The following is a 24,714-nucleotide window of genomic DNA, read 5'->3' as shown; positions in this document are numbered from 1 at the left end:
TTTTAGTATAAGAAGGTCTTTTCTGGTTGGTGAAAATTGAGAAGGGTAACAATTCTGGAATAGTCATTTCAGTAATTTTTTGCTTTTTCTAAAGTAATTCTGTATTTTCTAAACGGAGCATTTATTCTAGACTAAAATACCTTCAAATGGAGTTGTCTCAGAATAGTTTGGCTAGTCAGCTTACCCACACAGGCAGTTACCCAAACCTCTGTATTCTGAAATTATTGTATACACTTTTTAAAATGCAGGGTCATGTTTAGCTTGTTTTATGACTGTCTACCTATATAAAAGGTGTTAACTCGTGTAATCATAGTATTGTGTTGCRCATGTAGCTTTGAGAGGCAAAAAGAAATGTTTGATTGAATTTGTCAGCAGTAAAAAAAATCTGCTGTTGATCAGTTTTGTCCTTGTCCTGCAGTCACAAGGACAGGGGATCTGTAGGCCACCTTTTAGGACTCGGCAGGCTATGTTTGGTCTTTGGGCTGCACGTTGAGCAATCCTCACTTAAAACCTACAAGGCAATTACCTGCAACATGCTCAAAGATGAGACCTTCCAATCTTGTAAGATTATTCGGTGGCTGCTGGTGGCACTCTTAAAACACAATCGCATCATTACAGTCTTCTAAAACACCAACATAACTGCATTTATCCTGTTTGATCACTGACCCATGAGAATCCTGCTTGATGCTCTTCATCCTACTTCACAAAAGGGACACCTCTGAAAACCAGCACTTCTTATCTTGTGTAAATAACTGTGAAAGTGGAGGTGTGTTAAAGCACAACAGCAATAAGTGGCCACAGATAGGGACGATAGGGACGTGTTGACCATTTGAGGAGAGAAAAGGTATTGATTTGCTGCTTTGTGTGCCTGATATCTTTGTGGAAAAGAGCAGGTGGCTAGAAACATGGATTGTGTGTGTGTGCATGTCTGTAGCTATAGTTAGCTGTGGGGAGAGAGCCCCTGTTGGGGTTATTGGAAAACCAACTGTGTATAAAGCTTCTTTACTTTAATCTTATTCACTGCACTTGGGTTTACATGATGTCTCTGCTTGCTTTGTGTACATCTAAGAAATAACTTTCTTAGTAGAAATACAAAAGCTTGTCATGTTTGTAACTGCAGAAGTGGTTGCCAGCGTGGTATCTGTGTTTGTCTGTCTGTTTTTAATGGCATCAGTAATCATATAGACCTTGCCAGTTTAGGATTCTACAGGGTTAGTTTTGTGGGATACTTTCTAGTATCCTCTTTTTGTTTCCATTTTTTTGGTTTATGTGATACTAGCACCAAAAAGGGCTGTTGAAAAGCTGTTAGTCACTATGGTAAATTGTTATTAACCAGACCCTGTCCTTATCAGCTTCTACTGTTACAAAACGTGTTTTCAAATCTATAGTTGAGAGAAATGCAGTTTCTCTACAGTTTCTCGAAAGTGCAGTTTCACTACAGTTTAAAGCAATCAAGCTGGTTCTGTTGCAGTTTGTTTATTTTTCCCCTTGTCTTCATCCACATATTCCCACTTTTTTTTCTCTGCTCCATGTACCAGCTTAGGTTCTCACATTGAAGCAATTCGGAGAACTAAGGTGTCGGAAGACTAACCCAGAGATTGACCTTTTTTTCCCTATTTATGCAAAAATTCTGAAGTAAATACTTTGCTCTTAAATACTTCAGTACTGAATATTTCTTTTTGTCATCTATGTAGATTTATAGTATGTAACTGACAATGAAAATGCGGTATGGTGCACAGTTTGTATTTTGGTTTCAGAATTTTCGTGAAGATGTCTTATGAGAACATCAATTTTTCAACTTAGTATAGCTTTAAAAGAAGAATGTTCATTGTACATCATCAAAATGTGTTGAACTAAGTCAGGAAATGCTAATGATAAGATTGGACGTTTGGTTTGAATTCCTCTTTTTTGCATGTACACATCAAGAAAATCTTAAAGCCCACGGTCGGATTGATCACGTCACATAAATTTTGCTTTGTATAGCGCTACAGTGTGTCAGATTCTTTGCTGTATTCATTCTATGCAAGTCTTCCGTGTGGCTCCTTGAGTCGAAATGGCTGACCTAAAGCCATTTACAAGTTAAGGGCCTATTCTAGCCTGCACATTTAGATTACCTGTGTAGTCAGTGGAAAAAAGTAGACACCTCAAAAAGGCAGTTCAGTCCCATGTATCTTAGGCACCTATTTTAGTTGGAATGAAGTGCTCTCTGAAGGTGGCTTTCTACTTYTGTTGACCATAGTAGAAAGTTACAGGTGGATCTGATGCCTAACAGTGATCTGGATAGAGCTAGGTGAGACGATTTTGAGAATTAACGTTCTGTTAGTTCAGTTACAGCAGAGAAACCAATGTTAAAAGCTGTTTTCATAGAGGAAAAAGGGATAGGGAACCACTATAACACATGAATAGCATATGACTGTAAATTAATGAAGTTGGTGAGGGCTGAAAAAAATGGAATACCTAACATTACTTTTCATTTCTGTTCAGAAATGCATGCAATTTTAACATGTCATATAAAAAATTTTGTTGATCCAATTATTTCCAGATGCAAAAATATGGATGAAAGGCTTTTTTTTTTTTTTTGAGTTTTAAAATGTGTTATTAATTCAACATTTAGGATGTAGGAATGATCTAACATATAGCATTACCTATGCAACTTAATTTCTAATTTTGCAATTGATCACTGAAATACTGTTTCTCACACACGTGCTACCATGGCAAAGAAAAACTTCACTAAAATCAGCATCTGCCTAATAACCAAAGACAAGCTGTGATCTCAGATAACAAGGTGAAAACATTTTTTAAAAAGCAAGCACTTCCAAAGCCAGGATTTAGAGTTTGTTCAACTAATTTAAAACAAAACTGGACTTCTCAGAGTATTCAAGTTATGTAAACTGAGTTTGTTTCGTGTGGGTGTGTTTCCCTCCCCCCTGCCCCGTCCCAACTTTCCATGGTTTATACTTCTACAACTGTGCATTACAGGCAAAGAAACAATTTAGTTGTGAGCAGATTTCAGCAGAGGTCTATTTAAAACCTTTCTTTTTTTCCTATAAAGAAACAACACAGATAGAAGATCCCAGGAAACAATGGAGGCAAGAACAAGAGAGAATGTTAAAAGATTATCTTACAGTAGCCCAGGATGCTCTCAGTACTCAGAAAGAACTGTACCAGGTGAAAGAACAGAGGCTAGCACTTGCACTGGATGAGTATATACGATTGAATGATGCCTACAAAGAAAAATCAAGCTCTCGTACAAGCTGTAAGTACAGTAGAAAATACAATGTAACTTCTTTGATCTGTGCCTTGCAGGGGATCCTGTTTCACTTTAGGATGAGTTTTCAAGGTTTTCTATGAACATATTGTACTCTGGCTTTTTTAGAGATAGCATCCCTACATTTTTTTTCCTTCCCCCCCCCCTCTTTTTTTTTTTTTTTTTTTAATATAAAGATATTCTGCTGGAGAGAACACTCATCTGCCTGATGCAATTGAACTCCTTGAGCTATGGTTCAGAGCAGTGGGCTTGGGAATCTATTTTGTCATGCAGTTTTTTGGAACAAAATTCCACCAAATCTAGGTTCAAAGTAAATAGGATCTCTTGTACTTCATGGCTGCATGCCAAAATGACCCTACTGCGTTGACAGTAGCTTCAATAGAGCAAGCAAGGAATTTGTTTGCTGCTTCACAAGAACAGCATACAATAAATTTGCAGTCTGTGTGCAGTGGCCAGGGATGAAGTGGAGATGCATGCAATAATATTGAGTGAGGAATTTAGCACACAGTAAACTGCTTTCAGAGGCCTGTGTTTGGTTTGTTGACAGAACATCTTTCTTAAAATTGGTTAATGTGATAAAAGCCTCATGTACAACTCAGGAAGAACTGAGCAGTGGACCTCTCAGGCTTCTTAATAAACCTGCCTCTGCTTTCCAGAAGTCTCCTTAGAAATTAGACCTTCCAGGAAGAGGTGTTTCCAAGATATCTCAGCTAGAAGAATGGAAATAGAAAACAAATAGTTGAAAGCCAGGGAAAACAAGGTGCTACCTTTAGGTTCTGTCATAGGCAAGGAGAGAGAGATACCAAATATTGGTAGGAGAAAACAGAAGGAAGTTTTATTATTCATTTATTGCCATGCTGCTCTATAATAAGGATATATATTTTTAAAAAGTATTTTTCTGCACTTTTATATTTGTAGATTTTAGATCAATATGAATTCTTCAAAGAAGGGGACTAATTGATAGTCTGTTTGTTTGTTTGTTTTAAGTATTTTCAGGCTCCTCATCAAGTACCAAGTATGACCCTGACATTCTGAAGGCTGAAATCTCCACTACCAGATTAAGGGTGAGAGTGCTTAATTTAAATTCATTTGAATTCTTTGTGCAAAGCTTATGACTACAGAGTGCAAAGCTTGAACTAGCAGGTGTATCTTTTTTACTGATATTAAAATGTCCCAATATTCTCATTAAATACTATTCAAGTGTTTTTTAATGAATTTTTAAAACTGTCTCTGTTACTTTTAGGTAACACATTTGGGTGAAACTGAAAGATATTCTATTTAGATGTGGATTTAAGTAAATCTGATAACTATTCTTACTTTTATGCTTTCATTTTTTTAAAGGAAGAGTAAAAATAATCACATGAAGATAGAAAAGTAGTAGGCCAAGATGAGCTGCAGCTAGATGACTGTTTTACACAATTTTCTGTGAGAAAGGTATCACTAGCTACAAGAACTGCTTCATAAATTTGTGTTGGTTTAAAAGCACACTTCTTGATAGTGGTGTGAGACTTTCTCTGTTTTGTCAAAATGGAACAGTTCAGACCAAGACTTTACTGCCTTTTTTTTAAATTGCTAATGTATCAAAAAATCCATTATTTGGTCAGCTCTATTCAGCAAGGTTACTAACGTAGACTTCATATTATAGGCATTGCATTTGGTTATCTCTTAATATGTAAAAGAATTTTGATTCACAGTTTAGTCTCTAGTGAATCAATTTTAAATAAGAAAGAAATGATGTGGAAGACATTTAAAATCTATACAGGGAGTTCATTTATTTAAGCTATGGCATACAGTGCTCTGTGGGTAGCCTGGGCTCTCTATAGTTACTAAAGAAAAAAACTAGATCAGACCATGCAGGTTAAAAAGGCAGCACCTCACCACTTAGTGCTTGAATGAGGGCTGGGATAAAGATTTTTGCATGAGTAGAGGCAGCACAAGAGATGGCAGTTATTTAGCTCTTTCATTGCCTCCTTCTGGATTCTGCACAGAGCAATACTCGCAGAAGCCTCAGAGAGCAACACCCTTCTTCACATACAGTAAGAGTTATGATTAGAAATATAAACAATTAATGATTGAAAGGAATTGTGGAATAGCTCATTAAAAATTAAAAAGTGGCTTAAATTAGTGATGGAATGCACTGTAAAACTGGTGTCCAGATGTTGCGCTCCCCCCACCCCCGACTGCTTGTTCACCCTGTCCATCCTTGCCAATCTCAGCTTGTAGTCCCTTATTTTTTAAGCATGAGAAAAGGTGGCTGGTGAGAAAACTCATTTCAGCAGTGAGGAGGTGGGAGGAAAATCTTGTAAGCTTAGGAGGGAGAGTCTAAAGCGATAAGGAAGCCAGCCTGGCAGGAGCAAGAATGGGAGAGGAATGAGAAGCAAGGGAGAGGGCTTCATTCTAAAATGAGTAGAGCAGGAACAGATATTCCCTTTGGCAAGTGAATCACTGGTATATTTAGGAAGTTAACAGTGTTGTTGCAGAACAAAACACACAACAAATTATAGCTATAGTCGCTTCAGAGTCAAAGAGAGGAAAATTCAGGCATGGTCCTATGTTCAGTTTTTCCTCATTACTTTCCTCTGGTTAGCTGCCAGCTCAGCATGCAGAAACCTGAATCAACTCTTGGATATGGATCTGCAGATTGTCCATTCACTGAGGAGAGAGGCAGTGTGTTAATCACAGTAATTCATTTTTTGGAGGTGTCTTCCTCTCTTTGTTGCTTGTTGGAGTCAAGGAGCCTAGCTCACCCTGCTGGTTCTCAACACCTGATATATTGGCATTGCAAAGTCCAAGTTATGAACATGCCTAAAATAGGTGACCTGAATCTTGTCTGCAGAGTTTAGGAGAGTGCTGTCCAAGAATATCTGTATCAGCATAAATTGTGGTGTCATCCAAACCCACTGGATATGAAAATCATTGAGATAACAAAAAGTGGAGCCCTGCGATGCTAGGGCTGGAAAGTGGTTTTCAAGGAGGATGGCAAGAGAGGTATGACTGTATTATCGTAATTTGCCCTTATTTGAATGTTTGAGGATGCTTTGCTCATGTGCAGCTTTTTGGCGTTCTACAGTATGTGCATGCATGGACTTGAGGGGAAACAAAGTTAGTCATTAGCCAGCTGCTAGCCAACTAGTTAGAATTTGCACATTGTTTAGTGAACCATTAGGTCAGATGTACTAAACCTGTTTCTCTCTCACGCTGGCTGAGGCTTAATGGCAACATAAGGTTAATGGTGGCTGGAGGGGAGAAAGCCAGCATTCGAGGAAATTCTGAAATGGCCTTTGGCCTTTTCCGTGTTATCTGTGCCTAATACATGCATATGGGACTTTTTGGATACATGAATTACCTATTGCACAGTATAACATGCAGAACATATGACAGAAATATGACAGCCTTTATATAAAATAAGCGAGCGAAAAAAGACCTTTCTCAAGAAGATTGTAATTGCAGGATCTGGTCCTGCAGTAGACATTGAGTGGGACTGTTTGAGGTCTGAATTAGTCATCAGTGAGATGATCCAAACAATACAAAGCATATGCGATCATAATATGTATTATGCGTATACAATAAGTAGGGGTTGAACCTTTATATAATAGTGAGTTTCTTATTTTATTCCATTAGTACTTGAGTGCTGGGAGTAGACGGGGTTAGCACAGAAGCCTGGTCAAAGATAGGATCTCAGTGCAGAGAGAAAGGTTGATGTTGAACAAGGAGGGAATTCAAAGCTTAGACATGGAGGAAGGCTTCAAGATGCAGCCAGAAGAGGCCTGTCAGGCAGGAGACTTAGGAAGAAGTGCAGAAGCACTAGGAAAGGGATGAAGGATAAAACAAGTGCAAAGATGTGAAAAAGAGGGAGTTTTATAAAAGTCTTGAAGGAGAAGACAAGGAGCACAAGAAGAGTTTAATATAAACATGGTGCAGTAAACACAGTCTATATTATCATGTAGGTCACATCCTTGTAGGATAACATAACTAACTCACATTTCTTGATAATGAAATGATGAATTATAGCAGAGGACACTCAGAGGAAAACATAGGGATTTCTGAGGGATCCAGTCCTCTAAGTTGAAATCAATTGTGCTATGTGCAATTACTATAAATTCACTTCTCTGTTTTGAAAAGTTTAGCTGTTCTGTGTTTCTAGGAAAAATTGGGACTTTATATTTTAAACATTGCGTGGAACCCAGAGTTGATACTGCATCAGTTGATTAGAATACTTGAGAGAGATTATTTTGGGGGTTTAAATTCTCATTTAGTTCACTGTTCTGCTTAACTGCAGGGAAGTGTCATGCTAGTCAGGTAAGATATAGTTAATGAGAGCTTGAATGTGTAGTTAGAAGTTGCTCATTTATTATGCTAAATTTCCAGTATGGTCAAAATAAAAGTGAAACAGCTAGTGATGATAATTTTCAATAGCCTGAAACTAACCCATAATTTAGGTAATGAATTTTGCTTTGGAGAAAATGGAGATTGAAAGCATTTTATTTCTGTCACAGAAAATTCATTAGCCAGAAGTTGCAAACTCAAATGCCTAAGTATCGTTCCTAAACCCATATATAGAAACCCAGATTAGTGGGGTATTTTAGACCTACAAAGAATTTTGAGTCTTTCTTAAGACTATTTAACAGCTGCTGATGCTCAATACTTTTGGTTACCTGACATGTTGGGAATCTCACATTTTCTGATTGGAAGAATAGGACTGAGTAGGAAATCTAAGGGGAGTTGGAACCAAAAAGTCTGAGACAAATTTTGAGATTAATTTCAGTTATTAAAGTGATAAAATTCTTAATATATTCCATTTTTTCGTAAGAGTAAATATCTTAAGACAAATATGTAAGCAAGCAGAATGTTAGAGCAGGAATTTCACAGCGGAAGGTGAGAGCAGGGGACTTTTAACTTTTCCTCTGTTTAACATTACTGATTGGAATGTTAAAAAGCCTAACAAGATCTGACTAGTATGTAGAGCACAAATGAGGCAGATGCAGGTGTATAAATACCAAAATTTGGGACTCCATATTTCACGTCAGCATTTCTGTCGCCATGTGTAAACTGAGGATAAATTTTAATTTGCGTTAAAAGAACACCGTTTCAAAGGTGTTCCAGAAACTTTGTTTTAGTATGTTTGGGAAGTGTGATATAAAATTAAATGGAAGAAAAATTTTTTTTTTAAAACATTGATTCAAAAATATTTTGTGTAGTGTACTCATATGTGTTAGCATTTGAAATAGGAATTTTAAGATTAAAAAAAAAAAGCCTGCAAATTTAGGGAAGTAGAAAGTAGACCAAAGATATTTCTATTAAATTAATGCATATATTTGCAATACAAATGTGTTTTGTGATTGTCTTTTCTGATTTAATGTACGTTATATACTTAGGGGTCCAGTGTCTATAAGGTTTTATAAGAAAGGACAATTCTTAGAAAAAAAGGAGTACATACTTTGTCTTTTCCAGTGTAAAGGACTGAGAGCTTCCTGGAATGAAAAAATGAAAATATAACAAGCTTAAAAATAAACAGGAATGTCCCTGTAGGACAGTTGGAATGCATGCTTAACAAGTGAGAAGTAAATTACTTGTTAAAGTTCTCTCAGGTTTAATAACACAGTGTGGTATCGATACAAATAAGGAATGTGATTTAAATCTGCTTGTGTCCCTTTAATACTAAAGCATGTTACCCATAGACATCAAGAAGAGAACAGATCCATTTGTTTTTAATATGTGTCAGTAGAGCAATTTACAGTCTTTTTTCCTCATCTGATGTAGAGAATGCATTAATTGTTCAAAGCCGTGTGTTATGCCATATAACGAGGAATTTTCTAAGTCTTGCTTTGATTTAACACACAAGGTTAAGAAGCTGAAGAGGGAACTCTCTCAGATGAAGCAAGAGCTGCTGTACAAAGAACAGGGCTTTGAAACGCTGCAACAGTGAGTATAAGAAAATAGTTGAAATTGACTTCAGTCAGTCTTCCCATTTCTGTTTTGTCGCAGAATTGAATACATTTCATGTGATATAATTATTGGGGAAAAAATTGAGAGTCTAATAACTCTTTTTGCCATTAGAAAACAGGAAATCTGTAGAAATGGTAAACCTATTATGCAAGTGAAAACATGAGATAAATCTGTTCCCGCTCTTGTTTTTTTTCCGCGAAGTCACATATGTTGCAGAGAGGCAGAAAGAGGGTCAGTAGTTAAGGTTCCCTAGGAGGAATTTGGCTGCTTTGCATACTCCATTAAAAAAAAAAAGTCTCTTTTCTCCTCCCTGCCTACCTCTGGGCTCAAGAGAGAGAGAGAGTAGGGTGCTGTTGTTAGAGGTATACAGGGTGCACAGCTGTGCATAGTTTGAAATGCGTCACAGTCTGAGGATTAAAGACCTGGCTTGCTTTGTTCCAGTTGCTGGGACGCCTGGGCACCAAAGGTCTGATGCTGAAGCCAGTGAGCATTCTGGGTCTTTAACCAGCTGGATTATTAGAGACTGACTTTTTTTTTTTCCTCAGTCTGAGCGCTGCCTGCTGCTCCTAACTTATAAAGTTGGGCCCTAAAATGTTAAACATTACTCAGAACTTTCACCGGAGGGAATATGGTGGTTATTCACTACAGTGGAAACCTTGCTAACATACATATTTTTCTTCACCAGTGAGAACAGAGATTTAATAATGTTAATTGTTTTCTGTATTGTATTGTACCCATGCATTCAGGGTACATTTACATAGTGCTGAGCTGTGTGCACTTAGTACACTGGTTCCAGTAGCAGAAGCAATGTTGCAGCATTATAGTATAATATTGTCTGGATGCATTTACCCTTCTTTCAGGGTCTCTTCTGTATGGTAGCATACTGTCACATAAGTAATAATCTTTCTCCTGGAGAGCTTGCAGTCTATATAGAGAATGCAGACAAAAGGTGGGAGAAGGGAAGTATATTCTATCTTGCAGGTAGAGTACCAAAATACAGAGAAGTGATTTCCTGAGGATGACTGAGAGAATCTGTTTGGAGCTGAAAGATTAGGGCTTAGTTCCCAGCTCTAACCAAGATGTGTTTTAGGCTATTTCCTGTGTATTTTAATATAACAGTTCTACACAGTATGATTTCTCTGAAATGAGGAAAAAAATTCTGGTCTGGGAAATGGCTAGAAACGATAGTGAACACAGGTGTTGCTCCATGAGTTCTGTCGTAACTAGACATGTCGAGAACAACCAAATTATTTTTCTAGTATGCAAAGTTTGAAGTCACTTGGGAACTGAAAGCCTTCAGCACTTTAGGATGATATCAGTCAAGTCCCTATCCACCTTCATTTTGACTAGAACAGAAATGAAGGATTTCTTTGTTATTTAAATATATAAAGACTAGTGAAAGGTGAGAAAAAGGGGAGAAAAGAATAATTGCTTGGTTTTATTTAGCCATAAACAGACTTCATTCAAAGCAAAGTTTAGAAAAAAGGAAAGAAGACATATTGATTCTAAAGCTTAAAGTAGTAAAAACTCACGCTGCTATCCCAGGATTAAAGGTTAGCCAACCATGCTGGTTTTATTATATTAATTCAACAATGAAGTATTGTTTTAAAGCAGCTTGCTCACAAGCCATTTTGATGGGAATCCAAAGCACATTTCAGAAACTGTCAACAGCATTCCACAAGAACACAATAGGCGTTTATTGTAAAAATTCAGTCAGCCACTTCTGAACAGTAGTAATCCCGTTAATTTAAAACAGGAAGATGGAATACCTTATATGTCAGATATTCTTCGTCTCCATCTTAATTATATACAGAATAAAGCAGTTGCAATTTGAATGTGGCACATCATATTACTAGGCAGAATGTGGTGTATTACCCAACTGTTTATTCGTGACCCCAACTGTTGGCACATCCTCTATCTATTTGACCTTAGACACCTGATAACTTACCAAAAATTGAGTGTTGTTGGGCAATAAATAATTGCCTACCTATGAAAGAGTTTGAGGAACTTTCAAGTTTAAAAAAAAAAAATCTTGAATAGGAATCTGAGTGCTGAGTCGTAGAGGTAATTTTCTTGTGCAAATGCAGATTGCTTTTGCACAAAAACTGAAATGTGGAAAAAGGGAAAAAGACACGCTCACACCTTTTAAAGACTACTTTAGAACATTGTAATCTTGTATACAAAATTGGAAGAAAAATAGAGTACCCTGTTACAAGAATTTTGTCTAAGTTTGCTCTTGCAGGGGGTGCTCAAGATCACTTCTGATCATTAAAGTGTTTGTTCATTCCTCGCTTAAAAGGTTAATGTCTGCTACTGAAGATGGTGAATGATAAAAGCAGAAAAACAATTGCATTAGAAAAGAATATATTCTGTACTAGATGCTGGACTTCTGTGAAGATGCCTGTTGTTTTTAATTTTTGAAGCACAGTTGCAATCATTTGTATGATGCTATGAAATATTCAGTTGAATTAGAGGTGGGAGAAATGTGTTTACAAACTGTACTTGTTGAAGAAAATATGTAAAGACAACAGTTAAATATCTTTTTGTCTCTAATTTCGGGTGGAGGGGGTCCTAAATCTTTGATGCTCCAGGAATTTGGTAAATTTTCCAATGTATGAGATACGGTATTATTATCCAGAGATTCTGTGGGTGAGAGAGAGCCTGCTGCCTATGTAAGCAGAACAGCTGTTCTGGACTGTTAATGCTTAGGATTAGGGCAAACAAGAGGTTGCATTTCTTCTCTGCGAGACTGATTAATACCAAAAAGCTGACTTGTCTGTCAAATGCCACATTGTGTATCTGGGTAGGGAGATAGTATTAATAATAAATTCTACTTGTGTAAGGTTCATTAACAGTTAATAGTGTGAAAACTGTACCCCAAAGCTACTTCTCTATTGCAGAGAGTTAAGGTGTGGATGAGAATTTTGGTAGTTTTGTCAGCAGAACTGCTGTGCCCTGGTAGCATCGGTAGGAATCTTGCATTAGGTAGCGCTCTCTGCTCCTCGTGTCTTTATGACTGGATCAGCTAAAATTGCTTGTGGAGTCTCTGGCTTTGGTAAGGCTCCCAGTAGTTCAGCTGAACTGGTTTTAATGCCAACAGGAATTTTTCTACAAAATTTCCTGATGYCAGGAAAGCCCATCCACTGGACACTGTGTGTGACCCACAGCGTGACATTTTTGCCAAGGATTATGTGGTAAATACTCTAATGGAGACTTCCCTGTCCATTTTCCTCTTTGCATGACTGTTGAAGTAAGCAGTACGTCTTATGTCCTTCGCTCTGTTCTCTAACTGTGCTTCTACCTGAAACGGAGCAGCAGAGATGTTAATTTTATTTTCTGTATCTAGTATTACAATTATTTTTTTCTTCCACAGAATTGACCAAAAAATGTCTGGAGGCCAGAGTGGGTATGAACTCTGTGAGGCCAAAGCCATTCTGAGTGAATTGAAGTCTATCAGAAAGGCCATAAGTTCAGGGGAGAGAGAAAAACAAGATCTAATGAAGGTATTTTGTGGGATTGATGCAAGTTTCGTGTGGATTTGTTTTATCTTAAGAAACTTTATTTATGCTAAATATTTGCATTTTATACTTTTATTTAGGGGAATCTCAAAATTCTTCATGAGCTAAATCAGTATTAAAAGCAATTTTTAGATGGAGAAAGTGAAGCCTGTGACTTTCCTAACTCAAAAAGCCACTCAGTGACAGTGAGTTTGAGAGCACAGATATCTAAACTTGTAGATAAGGTACAATGCATATGTTACCTTTATATTGTCACAGGTGTTGATGGTCCTTAGTGTCACCTATCAACTGTTTGGTTGAAAGGATAGTTTGCTTAATGTAAACTGAAAACAGAATTTTTATGTTGGAGTCTTTTATGTAAACATTTTTTGAGAGAAACTGTTTGGCAGGCATTGCTACTAGTGGTTGTAAGCACTGTAAAGTGCAAAGCAGATGTAACACCACCACATTCTCTGTTTCCTGGACAGAGTCTTGCCAAGCTGAGAGAGAAATTCAGTCTTGACCAGACCATTGGGAGATCTGAACCAGACTTGTGTTCAAACTCTGTAAACTCTCAGCTGTCTTTTTCTAGACAAACTCTGGATGCAGGGTCTCAGACTGACATTTCTGGTGAGGTGAGCTTTTTTCATTTTGTCAAGTGCAAAGAGAAATTGAATCACAATGCTGCAGTTGATGGGATTTGAATCAAATGCTTATTTACTATTGCAGATAGGGGTGTGTGTGTGTATGTATGTATGTATATATATATACACACACGTTTAGTTGAAAATTACTGAGTAACGATTTTCTGATTTTTCCCATAAATCTTAAATGAAGATTCAGAGGATGTTTTTACATTTGGCATGAAGCATTCATGGCAATCTGATCTAATCAAACAATTCTACTGCAATAAAGATCACTTTTTAAGTAGATAGTTTTTGGTACTGTTTATAGGATCAGTTGCACCTTACAAACTTAATCTGAAATGAAGATGTTTTTAACTTTCAGAAAAAAGATCTCAGAATTTAACCGTTCGATTTCATTTCAAGCAGCTAAAAACAGTTAATGGAACAACCTGATCAGTGGTCCATTAAAACTTCTCTGTTTCACTGATCTATATATTACAGTATATTTGCAGCCAAAATGTTGTGCTTATTTTGGGCACTCTCCTTGAAGTTTTGTGAACTAAATTTATATGGAAGAGCTTGTACTAAGTTTTCCAAACAAAGAGATAAGCTTGTATGTGTTTTTAGCAATTTTATTGAAGTCTTGCTTTGAAATGCACTGACTTAATCCTAAATTCTGAGTTCAGTGGAGTTCAAAGGAGATCAAATTTGGGGTGAAATCAATGCAAGACTTCTTTGAAAATGCACTTGCTTTACTCTGGAATATGGACGATTGGTAGCATGGTAGTTAAAAATAGATAAACTTATCAAAAGAAAACATCACTGTGTTTTGTGCATCAGAGTAGCTTCCTACCTTGATCTTTAAGAGTTAGCAAGTGTATGGCAGTAACTGGATATGTTTTTATTTTTTAAATAGTATTTTTTTCTTTCTAGCCTGTGCATTTGCTTTGTATTGTTGATTGACTTAACAGTTTTACACAGTAATAAGGCTACTGTTTTTTCTCAACAGGTTGGAGCAAAAAGTAGATCAAATTTGGCTGAAAAGGTCAGACTAAGTCTTCAATATGAAGAGGCAAAAAGAAGGTAATAGGGTTAGTTGCTTTGTTAAATTACGGTCCGCATTGGGAGGTTTCAGGTCTCTGCAGCACTAACGTTGTGCTTGCAGTGACATCTAGTGGACCGGCTCTCTGGATGAGCTGTAGGTAATATTGCAAAATGTTTCTTCAGTATGCAAGAGACTTTCTGTAGTCATTGGTACTTTTGAATAGTAGATTTTACATTTAATGCTAAATTTCATATGTTAAGAAATAAAATGCAGACAGTGACAAGCTGATGGCAGTTTCTGGCTTAAGGGAATGGAGTAAACTGGCTTTCCATTGAAAGGAGTTGCCGAGCCACTTATGCCCATTTAAATCGTTATTTGGGATCATCATATCAGCTTGTGCCTCTGATGGCTCTTCAGTTTTAGAGTTGCTTCAGAGTTCCAGTGCAAAGCTGGTAGGCTTAATTATCTCTTTTTCCCTGGGGACCTTGGATAATTTAAATACTTGTTATCACTGTGGGGTTGGGTTTTTTTAATGATTTTTAACCTGATGAGAGAAGAAATTAGAAACTGCCCCCTGATGAATGTGGAATGCCTTTCAAGTAAGTTCTGTAGTGGTTGCTCATGAAGGCAGTGCCATTTTGGTGAATTGCTGCAGCACCAGAAAATGGACATCAGAACGCAGAACATTCTGGGTTAGAATTACATGCCTGCTGATGCTCCAAAGGAATAGTGCTGCATAATTCTGAGAGAAGATTTATTTTCTCTATTTAAAAAAAAAAAAAAAAAAGCATGGATATATCTTTGTTATGAAGSTATTAGTTGTGTTGTATTGTTCTCTAATACTTTTCACATAATTAGAAGGTGTTTCAGCTGCTTAGAAATGTTATAACTTTTCCTATGAAGGCGCTTTGAAATCTAAGGAAAATAGAAATTTTCACACCTGAAGTTCCTTTTTTTATTAAAAAAAAAGGACAAAATAAAAATTAGTGCTTTCCCCCAGACAAAACTGTGCCAAAAATACCATTTACTCTGCCATCCATATGCATCTAAAACACCAGCTGACAGTCAATATCATTTAGATGACGACCCAGAGCTAAAATCATACAAGTTCAATACTGAACAAACACAGTAGCTTTAGCACTCTTTTGTCCTGATACAGAGAAGTCCCGTCATCATGTTTTCTCTCTCATTTGTAGGGGAAAAAAAAATACTCTGGCAGTAAGTCAGTTTACCGTTTCTACCCGATAAAAAGCACAGTGTTTGGAGTAGAGTGTACTGCAGCACAAGATCTCACCTTCCCACAAATTAGTCAGTCAAAGTGGGTCAAAATTGCAGTAGCTCAGGTACTTACCTTTACATACTCAAGTATTTATTCTCTATAATTTGCTAGTGGTGTTTCAAGGTTAAATTATCTTCTCTTAAATGCTATCTTAATTAGTTTTTGTCTGAGAACTGACCAATAACGAATATTCCTTTCAGCCTTAAATAAGAGTGTGAGATCCCTTGAAAGATGCTGATAAAGTCTTTAAAGGGTTGGGACATACCAGTTTCATCAGTGACTACAGGGTTACTTTAATAAAGTATTCATATCCTGAAATAATGAGGAAAACGTTCCAGTTTCCACAGAAACTTCAATATCTAATTACATATCACCACCCCTCAATTATTATGGCAATTATAATCATCACTATAACATACTTATTATGACTATCCTTTCTGAAATATTGAATGTGCAAATTCTTACTTGTTTTGTGTTAATAGAACTAAGAGAAAGAGAGGACCTTAAAAGTGAACTTCTCTGAAAATTATCAGACAGTTTTGCATGTTGCATATTTAATATTGTTTAGCCAGCAAAGTGTCTTGAAGAGATGGAATATTGTCTGTAGGTACTCTTGGGATTTTGAGGAAAGTAGTAAGTTGCGTGGCCCAAATTTGACATATTTAAGCAACATTAAAATTTATTGGCTTTGACAAAATCAGATGCACACAAGGAAGCTGATGAATTTGATGTTTGTCAACTGTGCCACATTCAGTGTGCTCCAGGTTGAAATTGTTACTTAGAGGGATGGGGTATAGCATGCTGACAGTGATTTCCCAGCGTGGTGAAACTATTTAATGTGTCTTGACCTGTTGAGCAAGGACTACCTCAAAAGAGTGAGAGCAGTTCAGTTTTCATGTCCATTTAGTTCTTTGCCTTTCTAATGAGGCAGCTAGAAAGGGTGTCAGCTGTGATAGCAGAGAGTCATCTATAGCAGAGGGAGCAAAAGAACTGTTCAGAGACCATTATCCCATTCCACAAGCCATCGAGCAGCTGTCAGTAGCAGCTACTTGCAGAACAAGGTTAGCTAGAACCAGTGACCTGGAGATGAAAGTCTTAACATCTCATTATCCATCTGAAATTATCCAGTTGGTTTTCCTCCGAGTACTGCTCCTTGGAAGGACTGTTGAGTATAATGATAGATATAAGAGCTGCAAAGTATGTTGAAATGCTTCATTTCACTTCATCCTACCATTTGGTTGTGGTAGCCCTGCTGATTGTATTTCCATTTATTTTGCATTGTTGTTCTGTGAAAATATCCTGAGTCAAAGTAGTTCTTGCAGGGTTTTTTTTGGGTGGATGGGTTTTTTCAGTTTTTTTAAGCTGCTGTTTTTTCCTGGAGGTAGAGATAAGAAGCAAATCTTATCTCTGTGAATAAAATGTTTTTTTCCCCTTAAGCTTCTAGTGTAAGCAATGGGATAGTTAGAGTCAACATTAACTATTCTTAGCTTTGACCATAAATAAATGCCTTGATGTACTGTAAAGTTAATAATCAAGTTGCTAAATAAGCATGATATTATTAGCTTTGTTAACCACAGAAAACAGACTGGAAGGAAGAAAAATGTTTTCACAGAAATCTGTCAGGACTACAGAAAGATTATACATACCAAATTTTCCCTGTGTGTTTATGCAATATGGCATGGGCCATTACCTTAGGTAGTGTCTGGTAACATTGAAGTTGCACAGACTTGTATTAGCTGATGAGCTGACTTAGGTGTATTTAATTATGGCAGTCATAAATAAATAAAAGTAACAGATCAGTTCCTTTTGCCCTAGATTGCCTAGGAACAGCTTTGTTTTTTTACTTTTCCTTTCTCTGCCTTTCTCCCAGCCTACAAGAAAGAGGCGCAGGAGACTAGGAAACTTTACTTGGTTCAAAGCTTCCATATCTTTATCTATGCAGCTGGTTCAGGTGTGGCCAAGGTAGGAAGTGCCTGCATGTTATCATCTGGCATATCACTAGATATGTGGCACTTGTTGTGGGAGTTTTTGTGCTTTATATAATTTCCCGTGGGCAGTAAGTCTTTGTTCCAAAACCTGCAATTTTTAAGCTGCACTGCAGAGACCAAAGACAGAATGATTATGGAGGCTCAATATTGGAAATAATCTTTCTTAAGGAGGAATGAGTTACAGTGTAATAATAATGTAGGGAAACTTCTGTTTCCATTGTGTGTATATGTGTATCTATACTATATGTATAGATAACTAAGTCTTGGCTCTCCTAAATTTTTGGTCTGACATCTGCAATGGGAACGGCAATCACACACTTAAATTAATTAACCTTTTCCTTTAGGCAGCCGCTGTCATATTACCTTTTCTTTTAATCACAYCAAAGAACCTTTTGCCTCTTAAGATTTTCATTCATACACGCCACTGAAGTGAGCGCCTTACTGTTGTGCTTGTTCTTTCACAAAGGTTGTGTACTGTTTCTAAGGAGTAATCAGCCTCTAACAGCTTGGAAGAAATAGATCATACCACTGGGTAAAGCAAAGTGCCGCTACTATGTTACCCTGACAGATCATTTCCACTAAAGCACTTATTAAAGTTGTTTTATTTAAACTAAACATCTGAACAACAGGAGAAAAAAAATTTTAATGAATAAGCTAAATTGTATTCTGGTTGTTCCACGACAAGCATATATTGCTGTTCATTTTAGTATTCTTCCATATATGAAACAGGTGAGTTTAGAAAGGGCACCAAGTTCATAGTTCCAGAGTTTGGCAGAAATTTCTTTGTGGGGAAGAGAATGAAGTGCTTCTCAGAAATACCATCTTTTGTGGTATCCAGGACAGAGAAAAGATTACACAGCCTGTTGCTCTAGATAGATGGCTTACTTTTCTGGCCAAGTATGCATTCCAGTGAAAAAAAAATTAAAGTAGGTAGCCTTAAGTAGAAAATGTTATATCCTGATAAGTATCCTGATACCTTTCAAAATACTGCATCATTTCTGTGTTTCCTGCAAATTGTATGATGTGCTGCGCTCAGACAAGTCTGGTATGTTTTATTTTAGTATGGCTAACTTAAAGATCGAACTGTCCAAGCTAGATAGTGAGGCCTGGCCTGGGACACTGGATGCGGAAAAGGAAAAACTGATGTTAATCAATGAAAAAGAAGAGCTTCTAAAGGAACTCCAGTTTATTACACCACGCAAACGTACTCCAGATGAGCTAGAGCAGCTAGAAGCCGAAAGGAGGAGGCTTGAAGAAGAGCTGCTGTCTGTAAAAAGCACGCCTAGTCAAGCACTTGCTGAAAGGTAAGGGGTTGTGTTTTGCTAATATTAAATGCTTCTTTCTACAATCTGACCTTTGTACTCATTACAGACCCTGAACTATGCCTTGATGGGCTTTTTTCCTTCAGTAACACCAGTCTATGTAGATCTTAATTAAATTTGTTATTAGTTTGCTGGGCAGTAGCACAAAGAATTCTTCTGTACTGTGAGAGAATGCGCCCACCCTGTATGTGCTCTGCAATATCAGTTGCTCCGTGTTTGTTACCAGCATGAAAATGCCTGTGACAGATGTTAAATAACTAAGGAATGTCAACATACCGGCAGGAGGGCAATACATCATTCACTAGTTTCTGATAATAGCTGTAAACTACTTGAACTCAGGTTACAAAGATTATCTTGATTGTTGCAACATCTGAAACCTTTCATTGTGAGTTTTATTACATACAAAAATGCAACCAAAAGAAAAAAAAAAGTTTCAAATGTTTCAGAGGAACAGCATAATTGCTGGAAAACCTTCCTAACTTGTTGTTTCCTAACTAATAACGGAAGCAGCTCCCACAATAAACCTCATAATCGGGTATGGTGTTTGAGAAAATCAAAGGAGTTTGTTGCAAATAGACTTTCTATCCACTGCAGATGGAAATAAATTTATGAGAACTTCACATTAGATATAAAAATTCAATAAAAACAAAAATTTAGTTGTATCAGTTTAGTGTGCTTTATAGAAGTAATACAATTGGCGTTATAACACTTTCCTACTTCCCCCTGCTAGTAAAGGCCTGCTCTTGCTCCAGTTTCACCAGATTCGTTTAGTGACGGTAAAAGTTGGGCCCTACATTGTAGCTGAGCAGTGAGGAGATTTTTTTRTTGTTGACAAAATATGTGTGTCCAAATTAGGCATGATTTTTAAACATATTTGTACACTTTCTAATATTATAAAACATTAAATTGAGAATCCAGAAATGTTTTAAAAGAAGGGCTGTGTCCTAGCGAAACTATATTTTTACAGGAGAAAAATGCCTCTCTGTGTTAGCAATATCTAAATTACCATGGATCCATTGCTTTCTGACTTCCGTTAATAATGAGAGAATAAGGGGTCAATAATAAAATCATGTTCACAAATTAAAATGTTTAAATATTTTGATAATATGCCATGGTAGGTTATAGCTAAATCTCCACTCATGCTGTAAATAGCTGATGTCTTAGTCTTATGTTTTGCATTTGCATGTTCAGTGCTGAAGAAAATTCAGCACCTGACCTTTTTTCCATACATGTCAGATTCCAAACTTAAGAGTACCAAGGACAAGTAAAATTGTCTCCCATTGTCAAGATGAAATGAGCCAGCAGGGTTTTTTTCCGCTGTATAGCAACACAACTACTTATTTCACTTTTAGATTTTTTTTTTCCTCTGTTTTCTTTCAACTTTTCTTCTTTGATTTGCATACTGTAACTTAAAAAGTGATATATCCATCTCTTTCGGAAGCTGCTGAAAGGTTTCATATCATACTCTGCTTGTTGAGGCAGTATTTATGGTACCTTCTGGTGTGGGGACGTTTTTTGGGTTTTGGTTTTGTTTTGATTTACCATTCTGGTGAATCCCTACTTGAAACTCTTTGATATTGAAACTGTTTCTCCCTTGATGGCTTCAGAGTAAGTTAATTCTTTTCACACCAAGCCTATTCTGAGGATTTTTTTCTTATGTGTGAAAATCTGAATTCTTCTTTAAAAAAAAAAAAAAAAAAGACAAAATTTTTCCTGAAATGTTAACTTGAGAAAAGGATACAGTTAATTTTATCAGATCAAACATCAACATTTTTTTTCTTGGAGATGAGAGAGATTCTCCTCTCCCTTATCAGTGAAGCAACCACAACATCTTATCTTCCAAGAGCTGCACTGTTGTTGCATTACTATTTTCTTTCATGAAGTTTCATGGATACCGTAGGTTTCCAGTGTTTTCACAGGTACTGATAAGGAAGCAACACTGTAGAAAGCTATGGATTTTATCAGAGCTTGATGTGATGAGTTAAAAAAAAAAAAAAAGAAAGAAAGAAAAAGAAAGAAAAAATGGAAGACTTGCTTCAACTTAAAACAAAAACATTATCAGTGTAGCCCAGGGTTATTTGGGAGTAGGCTGCTGAAATTGCCGCTAGTAATTTACTCAGAGTCAATTTACAAAAGGAGGGTATAAATCATAACATATCAACTTCAAAAAGCAGAGGAAGGGCACAGCCTGACTGCTTTAAGAAGCCTTCCAGCGACTGTACAGAAATGTCCAGATTGTTGAAAGCTAGTTGCTACTTTCTTGCCTATTTGCATTCATGTTAGGGAGATTCCCTTATTCTTTAGTCCTTGGCAAAATCTTCTAAGTAATCATTGGCATTTAAACAGATGCATGGTTTTACTACTACTTATTTATTTTGCTGTGGCCTGCAAAATTGGCCCCTACTGTCATAAGCAAACATGTCCACATGACAAGTTTGCACTGAAAGAAGATGAGGTAAGTGCTTTTTAACTTCTAATGCATTTAATTTTTTTAAGATGATGTAAGCCACTCTCGGCAAGGTTACAATTTATGGTCAAAGCTGGACAAAGATAATTTACGTTCAATTCACTACAACAATAATAGATTAATTTAGATAGGAGGAATGCAAATGGAAGAGGTTGACAGAGGCCCATGTCAGAATAGACAACATGATGGTGGTTTGGGTGTTTATCTGGTCTTGGGATATTAAAGTTTCCTGCTCAGGCTATAAGGAAGAAAGGTTCTTTGTTTAAAGGTTTTGAATTTAGCCTGATGTAGGATGGAAAAAAATTATTTAAACGTCAGAATTTGTCGTAGGATAGTAAATTTATTTCTTGCACATCTTGGAACTTCCAAGAGTGATTTTTAACCAAACTAACTTTATTTGTGACTCATGAGTAAAATCATTCTGAAACTTACATACAGGAATTAATACTACTTTTTAAATTACTAGTAAATAAGATTGAATCCAGCAAACTTTCTTTTATCCAGGGACTAAATTGAAATAACAAAGAAAAACCACCTTTTCCTTGTGCCAAGGTGGAGGGACTCTTTTAGCTTAACAGTACAAATTCAGTAGAACAAATACAGGTATCTGTTGAGGACTCCAATCAAAGAAGAGGTTTCTTAGTCCCTTAATTTTCTCTTGCCTTTTGCCCCGATAGTGAAACACACATTCCAGTTGTTGTGCCCGTTCCTTGAAGATAAGGTCATAGCTCACTTGAAGAGACTCAAAAAAAAGTTAGTGAAGAGCACTGTTGCTTGAGAAAAGCAGGATAGATTAGGCTTTGCAAGAAGGCAAAAGGCATTGAAAAATTGTAAAAATGGTAGGAAAAGCCATCTGATAGCATAGACAAGCATAATTCTTAGTTTGGAAGCCTGTATATATGTCTTCCTGAGCAAGGAATTAAATATTCTGTATTCTTTTAACCGTCTTAGCAGGTGTTGGCAGATGAACACATTACTGCAGTGTAAGAGCATATGCAGTGTAGGCAGTGGAGTGGAAGTTCACACCCTGGCTGACCTCAGGGTAACTTATTCACCTTCGCATAACCCATATTTGCTTGCTGAATAAGCATGAGTGTAAGCAAGTGCTTTTAATGCTTTGCTGAACTGAGGACTTAATGTCTTTTTACTGGTATCTGGCACTCAGAGAGTGAATTCTGGGAACTCTCTAGAGTGTTTCATTCAGTTTGCATAAGAAAGCAAGGGTTGATTTTATTTATTTATTTATTTGTTTTTATTTTTAATGTTCTCTGCATTTGAATTTTAATTTGTACATCCTTGAGATGACAGAAAGGCCAAAGGAAAGGGTTCTGAGCATGAATCTCAAACCTTTAAAAAAAAAAAAAAAAAGTAATTTTTGTGTCTCAGATTAGTTGCTTGACAACTTGTTACATGTATCACCTGACTGAGCAAGGGTTAGAGGGGAACGTCCACATCCACCATTTAACTAAAACCATGGGAGGCTTTTAGTTAAATCTACGGAGGGAAAGCAGTATATTTGCTGTTGCAAATGGAGTGATAAAAGGGAATTATAATAGGAGAAATCAGTGTAAAGATTAGTGAATCCTTACTGTTAGCAGTCATCCGAAATTAATGGGAGAGTTCCGCCGTTTGTGTTTGTAGAGTTAGGCTGGATAGTGGTGCAGAAGGGAATAATCCTACTTTGGCAGAAAGGTGAACCTTGAAAATGAGCATTAATGATGCTGTGTGACTCTGAGGTGATGACAAAGTTGTTTGGGATGTAGAAATCTTTGTCAAGGACTCTTAGACACTACCTGTCATCTCAGATCCTTACGCTTGGCCCCGCTTTGGTTTATTATACTTTATCTCCATATGAAGACTCAGAAATTCAAAGAGTGTTTTGATTTTTAACTTTCCTGCAGTGCTCTCCCCAGTTCTTGTGTTATCAGAACTAATATTGGTATTAGTGTTCTTGTTTTGTTTTCTGTCTGAAACTATATTTAGTGAGTAGCCAGTGTACAACATTGCTTTTTAAAATGGTAGTAGAGCAGATCTTATTTTCCTGAAGGTACAGCCATTTCATCACTGCTCATCTGTTGCTCTTTTATTGTGTGCATTTTTCATTTGGTGCAGTGTGACTCTACCAACATTTTATTTGCTTTTATGACCATTAGGTTTGTTATGGCACTTAGTATTCTGCAGTTAAAGTCACTGCTGAAATTTTTAGGATTGGGAGCTAGCACAGTCTCTTGGATTTCAGCAGTAGAGAACCACATAAAAAAAGGAGGATCTTCACTTTGTTTCCATCCTATATGTAAAGTATTTTGTCATACGCACCTAGGCTCCTGACTATTTTGTAATGCTTTCCTATACTTACATACACCTCTATTTCCAGATTGAAATTGGAAGAGCGAAGAAAAGAGTTGGTACAGAAACTTGAAGAAACTATGAAGTTAACTACTTATTTGCATTCACAACTTAGGAGGTGAGGCTGCACCACATAATGTAAAACCTGTTTTCAAATACAGTTTAGTGAACCTGGATGTCTAAACTTCATTCTTAGATTTTTCTGTTAGCTAGAGGCTGAACAAAATTTGTTTAATATTGAAGTAAGAAAATGTAAGTATAGTAGCTTCAAGCATTTTGTTTCTGTGCAAACCCAGTGTATCTTCATAATTTCAGTAAGTACACAAGAATAGATTTTTTTGAATGAGTTTTATAATTAAGCAGGGAGGCATATTACTTTGCCTCAGTCTTAAATAAATAAAATCAGAAAATATCTAGTTGGTCAGGTCTCCCAAATACCGTCATTGAGGAAAAAAATGGTTTCTCAGACATCTGTATAAAATGTGTTATTAGAACTGTAGCTTTTATTTGGTGTAATAACTGGAGAGGCTCAATGAATATGTGTGTCTGTAAATATTTGTGTGATTCTAGTTTTATTCTTCAACCATTGACTTGTGCTTTCTGTAAACAGAAAATACTCTCAGCAGAGTTTTTTTCCTGACAGTCATTGTTATAAAATCTGACTTTGTGAATGAAATTCATAGTGATAACAAAATAGTATTCCATTACAGAGACTGTGAACTCATACTCATTGCTTTGATGGGAATTATGATGTTTAATGATGCGTGTAACTGATCCCAGGGAGGAGTTTTTCCCACTCGTGGACAATATCCTGGACTACAAAACCATCTGTCCACTGTGTTTATTTATCAAATTCAGCTGAATTTGGTCAAACTCCTTACATGTCCCAGTAGGATACACTCTTCAGAAAGCTGCCTTAATATTTAAGTA

General features: G+C 36.7%; 1 protein-coding gene across 1 annotated transcript in view; it reads left to right on the top strand.

Annotated features, from left to right (window-relative positions):
* Positions 1-24,714, top strand: part of WWC2 (WW and C2 domain containing 2) — a 98,694-nt gene that overhangs the window by 53,399 nt on the left and 20,581 nt on the right. The window contains exons 3-10 of the mRNA XM_026087739.1: positions 3,053-3,256; positions 4,256-4,332; positions 9,111-9,190; positions 12,588-12,717; positions 13,200-13,346; positions 14,347-14,420; positions 18,711-18,953; positions 23,813-23,902. Of these exons, the coding sequence (XP_025943524.1) occupies positions 3,053-3,256; positions 4,256-4,332; positions 9,111-9,190; positions 12,588-12,717; positions 13,200-13,346; positions 14,347-14,420; positions 18,711-18,953; positions 23,813-23,902 (1,045 nt within the window). The remainder of the gene's footprint in view (positions 1-3,052; positions 3,257-4,255; positions 4,333-9,110; positions 9,191-12,587; positions 12,718-13,199; positions 13,347-14,346; positions 14,421-18,710; positions 18,954-23,812; positions 23,903-24,714) is intronic.

This window comes from Apteryx rowi, unplaced genomic scaffold (genome assembly GCF_003343035.1).
Source record: "Apteryx rowi isolate R43461 unplaced genomic scaffold, aptRow1 scaffold_73, whole genome shotgun sequence".
Taxonomy (NCBI): domain Eukaryota; kingdom Metazoa; phylum Chordata; class Aves; order Apterygiformes; family Apterygidae; genus Apteryx; species Apteryx rowi.
This window is presented reverse-complemented; position numbering and strand designations above follow the sequence as displayed.